Below are 7695 nucleotides of genomic sequence, written 5' to 3' on the forward strand. Positions count from 1 at the left end.
GGGGATGGAGCCTAATTAGAGAGGTCAATCTCGGTGAACAAACATGAGCAACTGAGACACAAATATTCCTTCCTCAAGTTTCTAACGATCTGGGTTCGCACACTACTCACTTTGTAAGCAAGTTTGTTAGTAAAGCCTTTTTAGAGTGATTTTTACCTCTTCAGGTTTCTCCTGCATCAGCAGCCCTCCCCCCGGGGGGGGGGGGCTTTTTCTTGGGATTAGGAACTGCTCTGATGGCCAGTGCTTCTGCAGGTGGGCTGCCTGCTGACTGGCCCTCCTGGGGAGGCTTGGACCAGTTTGGATTGTTGCCACTTGTGTTAGACCCAAGTGGCTCTCAGAGAGACTGAAGGGCATGCCTTTTCACCAGGAACAGCATCAGCACACAGGCTTCCCAATCACATTTTTCCAGCTGCCCACAGGGCATTCTGTGGCTGTTTTCCAGGCATCAACGTTGGCCCTGTGGTGGCTGGAGTGATTGGCGCTCGCAGGCCCCAATACGACATCTGGGGAAACACAGTCAATGTGGCCAGTCGAATGGACAGCACTGGAGTCCAGGGAAGAATCCAGGTAAATCACCCAGGAATCCCAAAGACAGGGGCTCCATTCAGCTGCGGGAAGGAGGGGAGATCGAATCATCAGGGATCCTTGGGTCTGTGGCTGATTAGTGGCAGGGCAGATTAAGCTGAGTGCCCTGTGTCTGCTGGGGACCTGGACAACACTGTTAAATCTGGCAGATTGCTTTAGCTGTTTGGTTTTTTCATGCATCCTTGGGGCCACTCCCTAGTGAGCAGATGTAAACTTGAGGATCACAGTGAACCAGGCATCACTAAGTAGCCTGACAGCCAGGCTACTCAGTGTTCTACCTTGTTTCAAAGCCATGGTCACAGCTGGGCTTGGTGGCACACACCTTTAACCCCAGCACTTGGGAGGCAGAGACGGGTGCATCTCTGTGAGTTCGAGGCCAGTCTGGTCTACAGAGCTAGTCCTGGAACTAGTCCAAAGCTACACAGAGAAACCCTGTCTCTGAAAAACAAAAAACCAAACCAAACCATGGTTGTCATACAGCTGTCATAGCAGCATATGGGGGAAAGGTGTTTCTCATGTGTTTGGAGAGCAGGATGGTGGACGTGCCTACGGCTTCTGAGGAGTTTCACAGATAGGACTCGGTGGCTAGCATATCTTCTAGCAACCACTGAACGGTGAGCTTCTGGTCTTCATCAGTGTTGGGGAATTGTTCAGCTTTTAGTATTTCCCCCTAAAATAACACATGACCTGCCATTTAGATGTAGTCCTGTGGGTTGCATGGGGCCTATGAAGGGTACCCTGGCCTCCTGCCAGTCACTAGAGAACTGCAGCCTTCCAGGGTTTTGGAGAAACATCCTTATTATTCTGCCGCATTTTCCCTGGTTTAAGGACATGTAGGAACAGGGCAGTGAACACAGGACACTTGAGAGGTAGTGCTTGCCCCTTAGCAACTCTATGTTTTTGCACTGATGACATTTATTTTATTGTGGTAAATTACATGTATACAAAATGCACCGTCTTCACCATTGACAGGGATAACTTTGTGTGCCAAGCATCCTCATAGTGGGGCAGCTACCACTGCTGTCCTATTTATGACACGCAGTCTGTTGTCACCCTAGAGAGTAGGCTTACACTCTCCGACCGCCCTCCCTGGACCAGTCATTCCCAAGGGAGGATTTCCCCCTTTGGTTACTGTAGTAAAATGACCTGGCAAAAGCAACTCAGTGGAGAAAGGGTTTATTTTTGTTCAGCGGTTGTTCTAGGTCCAGTCCATTGTGACACAAGTCCGGCCAGCCAGTGGGAACCGGATGGCATTGTGTGCTGTAGTCAAACGAGCAATGATGTGTGTGTATTAGTGCTAGGCTCGCTTGCTCCACCTACATGACCCAGGCTACACTCACAACTAAGATGGTCCTCCCATACCAATTGACATCATCAAAACAATCCCTCACTAGGCAGTTCCTGGAGACCCTCCTCCCAAGGGATTCGGGATTCTGTCCAGTTGACAACACTAACTAAACATCACACTACCTGTATCCCTTGTCAACGTGAGGCTCACACATAAATCCGTTTTAAGTCACAACCTTCCACTCTTTGGTCCCATAGGCTCAAGACCGTCTTAAAATATATTCCAGCCAAAATGAAAATCCTACCCAGTCATTAGTAGCAACACCACTGTACAGTCCAAATGTCAAATTTCAAAAGCTTTTTCATCCTTCCAGCATTCAGAGTGAAATGAGTTTACATGACACAGAATAAACATGCCTCTTTCTAAAATGAAGAACCAAGACACAGCAAGAAACGGTTGCACCAAAGCAAAACCGAAATCCGCAGGGCAAGTGCTAAACCCTGTATCGAGAATTTAGGGCTCATAATGTAATCAGCTGGGCCCCTAAATGCTTGGGTAGAACTCCCCCTCTAGCTTCACGGGGTTAGCCAAAGCTCTCCTTGCCCACAACTGTCCTTGTCCTCAGTTCTCCTTGCCCATAGCCCTCCTTGCCCATAGCCTTCCTTGCTGGATGTCCCACCCTGGCTCCTCTTATGTCTAATAGCTAATAAATGGGTCCTCATTGCAATTGAGGTGTCACCTTAACAGCTTCCCGAAGTTCACAGTGGCCTCTTGGGACCCTGCCTCATACTGACTGACTTTGGCTCCAGACCCCCTCAGTCTTACATCCTTTATGCCTTCAAAACCAGTACCACATGGATGACACTGCCAAGCTCTCTCTGCCACTCTCTCAAGATAGAGTCCAGACAGCTTGGACCATAGCTATACCTGTTTTCGCCTGACCGTAAAGAAGCATTCCTTTAGACAGTTGTGTTCAAGGAACAAAGAATGCTATTAGCTTAGGCTTCCTTTCCCTTTAAATAAATTGGAATTTTTACAAGATAGTGGGTTGGGTTTTGCCCTCAGGCCCTCCATCTCATTCCAGTGCCTTGTAGACTGCTTCTCTTCAGTCCTGCTGATCTCTTTAATAATCACACAGCTTTCTCAACACCAGGCTGATTGCCTTCATCTCCTTAAATCGACCCTGCCTGAGGAATCAGTTCATTATCTTTAAATTCTTTTTAATCAAGTTCTCAGGACACAGCAGAACGAAAGCAGATTGTTGGCCAAAATACCACACAGATGGCTGTTAGCCCAATGTCTGATGGAGTCCTTGATACCCCCTGGAACCTCATGAACTGGGCCTCCATGGTCCACGTTTCTCTCAGCATTCATGTTTTACAATTTCCAATGAAATGGCCCATTAAGCTCTGCTTCCAATAGAAGCAAAAACAGAAAATGACTTTTCTAGCCCGGAGTTTCAAACTCTCCCACATTCCAGCTGTAAGATCCTAACAGCTTAAGAACCACATGGTCAGGTTTATCACAGCAGCAGCCCACTCTTTAACGTGGACTTCTGTCTTAGTTTCTTTTCCTGTTGCTGTGGTAAAATATCCAGATAAAAGCAACTTATTGGTTAGGGTTCTCTAGAGGAACATAACTAACAGTATGAATATATATTCATATGTATATACATACTAAATTTTTAAAATATTACTCAGGTCTTGGTAGTCCGATAATGCCTGCCTTCACATTGGAGAAGCAGAGAGCCTGGTAGCTGCTTAGTCCACAAGGCTGGTTATATCAGTAGTCCCAGTCTGCTGCTGATGGCCTGGAAGGTTCCTAGGGAGCTGCTACCCTTCATTCTGCATTGGAAAGTCAAAGAAGCTGCATCCTAATGTCAGCAAAGACTAGCAGCAGCAACAGGGCAGATGGACTCACAGCAAGGTGCAGTCAGGGTAGATGATCCTTTTGGTGACATGGGCAACATAAAAGTAAGCAGCAAAAGCAAAGCTCTTCCCCTCAGACCATCTTCTATCTGTCTGTCAGGAGACAGTGTCACCCACATTGAGCAGGGGTCTTCCCCCTCCACATAAACTGCTCAAGGAAATGAAATCCTGCATAGGTGTTGCTGCTAGCTTGCCTCTTGGTTGATTCCAATTGATAACAATATCAACCATCACAGAGCCCATCCTGTATCCAGCTGGGCTATTGCCTGAAGCCAACATTTTATCTGTTACTAGAATCTGCTCTGAGCTTGACTGTGGCCCAGCTCCTCTGCCCCAAGCATGGCTTCCCACATGGCCTTCTCCATAGGTCTCCCTGCTACACCCAATGCCTCTGTCTTCCTTCCATTTTCTAGACTAAGTCAGATGAGGTCAGGGTTGCAAAGAAAGAGACCACCACTCCAGCTGAAGTGTCTGGGCAGGGCAAGTTTTACTCTTGATCAATAGAACACACTCAGAAGAGCAAACACACGAGACAGGAAGTGCATTTGGATTTTATTCTACTCAGGTAGTGAAGGTGTCTTTTCTCCATTGGCTGGGGTGGAACCCAACGTGATTAATTAGTCTGAAAAGAAGATTGGTCCACAGGACACAAAGGAGGAAGGGAAAGAAAGGGTTCACTACTCTAGGCCATCAAATCCCTGGTTTTCAGGGTTTGAGGTTTAAAACATTTGCATAAAGCTGAGGAGGCGGAGACAAAAAATTTTGAATTCTTTGTATTTGCTAGATAAGGCTCACATTTGATCTCTTACACTAGTGCTCAATTTGATGGGGAGGGCCACCGTCCCCGGTTCTGCTAGAGTGTGAAAAGTTAGCTGGAGACAATTTCGTTGTTTGAACATAAAATAGGAGGAGAGGTGAAGCCAGGAGACAAGAAAGTGGAGAGGCCTCCTCTGCTGGCTTAGGGAAGTGCCAGGGATCACGTAGATTTCCTTTATCTTTTCTCTGTGTTGGGGAGGCAGGGATTCCTGGAGCCTGGACACTGGTCTGAAGCCCAAGAAAAGAGGAGTTAAGAGATGGCCATTTTCTCCCAGCTTTCTTTGCCCTCTGTGTACTCATGGCCAGTACCCCCATTTAGTAGCTATACCCCAACCCCAACAATCAGTGCTGCCAGTCCCAGGTGGGGTAAAGTACCAGACTCTATTTTGCTGAGTTATGTGAAGCCCCCAGCCAGAGAGCCTGCCTCTACCCCTCTGAGCTTAACACTGAGGCTAGCCCCACATAGCCCCTTACTGGCACTCAAAGCAGCCACAATGGCTCACCCACGCCCTGCTGGGTCCTTAGCCCTCATTGCCCCCACTTGCTCAGATGCAGAGTAGCTTTGTCCAAGTACTGCCAGAGTTGGGCAGCTGGGATGGGGAATGGGGTGCAGGGTAGATGGTACCTGGGGGGCTCCTGCCCTGCAGGGACCCCCTCATTGTGCATGACTAAGACTGTGGGCTTCTTTCCACTGGCAGGTGACTGAGGAGGTCCACCGGTTGCTGAAGAGGTGCTCATACCAGTTTGTGTGCAGAGGCAAAGTCAGCGTCAAGGGCAAGGGAGAGATGCTAACATACTTTCTAGAAGGCAGGACTGATGGAAACAGTTCCCATGGCAGGTCTTTTCGCTTGGAGCGGAGAATGTGTCCTTATGGGAGAGGTGGAGGCCAGGCCAGACGGCCCCCACTGTGTCCTGCAGCTGGACCCCTGATCAGGCCGGGGCTCCCCCCAGCCCCCACTAGCCAGTACCTGCCACCCACAGCAGCAGGGAAGGAAGCCTAGTGGAGCCCATGGCCACTGGAGATGCATGCAAAGAAGATTGCTCCAGGTTGACACAGGCCATCATGGCTCCAGCCAAGACCAGCCAGAGGAGCAGTTGCCCAGCGGCTGGGCAGGAGAAGAAGCATCGTCTAGGCGTGGCCTGAGGCCAATGGGAGATGTGCTCGAGCCACCCACTTGGGGCATACAGAGCCCTGTCTCTTCCTGGTGACCTGGTCACGCCTGGCTAATGTTGCCATTGGTGGTGGGGCCTTGGGAATATCTTCCATGGTCATAGTGAAAGCTGCGGAGGTTCAGTTGGCAGAGGAGCCCCAAGTCAGCCTGGCTTATGGGTGGCTCCAACCCTGGGTAGCAGCTTCGTGTGCCAGACTGGGAAGTTGGCCCCGCTGGGCAGGGCCACGACAGTTGAGCTATTCATACCATGGGCACAGCTTAGAGCTGGTCAGGTCTTGGACAGGACAGTACAGGAAGAATTGAAAAGCCACCTCTTACTGCATGAAGAGTGACGTTGCTAGCTTTCCTCAAGAGTAGGCTTTTGCTAACAGCCAGAGGCAGGTCTTCTGGAACCCTCAGGCGGCCCTACAGCCCCCACTTCTTTCCTCTTGGCCTGTGCATTCTCTTCCAACCCCACCTGCCTGTTGGTTCCTGATTCCCGTGACAGTGGGTCCTCCTCTTCCTGTGCCGTCACCGGGCATTCAGAGAAGAGGAGGGGTGTGCGCTGACTTGCCTTCTCTGTGGTGTCTTGGACACTGTAACAAGAATCATGCCTTCCTTTATGCAAAGAGTGATTGACCTACTACACCCACGAACAAGCACTGTCCTTGCTGGAAGACATCGTTTCACTGGAGTAACCAACCATTCCTCCTCTTGGGAGTTTCAGAGTTGGCAGTGTGTGCTCCTGAGTCTTAGGTACGGTGTCCCTGCTCCAGAGTGAAATGAAAGAGTGATCCTATTGATGTTGGGGTCTCCCATCTGCGCTTCCCCTTGACTGCAGCTGAGGTGGAACCTCAGTGTGGGGACAGGAGTCTTGGAAGAGCTGCTAGGAAGCAACAGGCTGGAAATAGCTGGACGAAACCTGGAGATGTTCAGCCTCACTCCCAGGAAGGGAGGCGGCTTGCAACAGGGCAGGTGGGCATAAGCTCTGCCTGCTCATGGCTGTGAGGCTCATCTTCTCAGTGCCCTCCAAGGGCTTTCCCCCTTCCTGAGGTTCTGTCTTCTTAGACTAGAGCAGAGCAAAGCCTAGCCTTCCCTGGCAGGGTGCATATGTGGGATCCCTAGTCCCCAACTCAGCTCTGGCGCAAGTGTGTGGCCATGCCAGGGCCTGGGTAGTTTTGCAGGTCAGCCAGCACCTATCCTGGGAGACTCAGCCAAGGCTAGAATCTGGTCACATGTGGGTAGCAAGAAAATATCAAGCTAGGGAGAGCTGGAGGCTGCATGCAAAGTCTCCAAGTACCTGAGACTAGACTGCACTGCAGGTGCCCGAGGGTGGCGTTGGGGCAGCTGTGAAGATCGCATATTCTGAATGGGCTGGAGCTTGTTGGTGGTGATAAAGGTAGCCTCTGACACTATCTGCGGAGGTGCTCTGACCTATGCCCACCCTGCTCTGTTGCCTTTCTGATGCTATCAGGCAGGGTGTTATGGCCCCCTTGTTGCCTTTCTGACACCCTACTCTTGCTTGAACCCAGAGCCAGGGCCGGACTGACCTCAGTACTCCACTGCAGCCTTCAGGGGTGGAGAGCAGATAGCTTCGCCCTCTTCAGGGGGTCATGTCTGCTTCCTGTGGCTTGGTATTCTGCTATAGCAGTTCTGGGGGGGGGGTGCTGACTCCAGTAGAGCTGAGGGCAGGGAGAGCTTTTGGGTTTCTCCCATGGTCCAGAATTCCATCAGAGATTGCATTTATGGGAAAGCTTCAGGCTGTTGGGGGAGGGGAGCCTCAAAGGACAGGAAAAATCATGAGCCAGGACCTGGCTGGGGCATGCAGGTACTCATTCTTTGTGGCTCCTGCCTCCTGCCTCCTCCCACATTTTCCCATCCTTCTGACAAATAGCTTTTCCTCATGGGCCTTTTTCGCTAGAACTTC

General features: G+C 50.4%; 1 protein-coding gene across 1 annotated transcript in view; it reads left to right on the forward strand.

The window, feature by feature from the left end:
- Positions 1–5649, forward strand: part of Adcy1 (adenylate cyclase 1) — a 104104-nt gene extending 98455 nt beyond the window's left edge. Inside the window, exons 19-20 of the mRNA XM_051200576.1 lie at positions 443–567; positions 5316–5649. Coding sequence (XP_051056533.1) covers positions 443–567; positions 5316–5618 — 428 coding nt within the window. The 3' untranslated portion in view covers positions 5619–5649. The remainder of the gene's footprint in view (positions 1–442; positions 568–5315) is intronic.
- Positions 5650–7695: the final 2046 nt, after the last annotated feature.

This window comes from Phodopus roborovskii, unplaced genomic scaffold, assembly GCF_943737965.1.
Source record: "Phodopus roborovskii unplaced genomic scaffold, PHOROB, whole genome shotgun sequence".
Classification (NCBI taxonomy): Eukaryota; Metazoa; Chordata; class Mammalia; order Rodentia; family Cricetidae; genus Phodopus; species Phodopus roborovskii.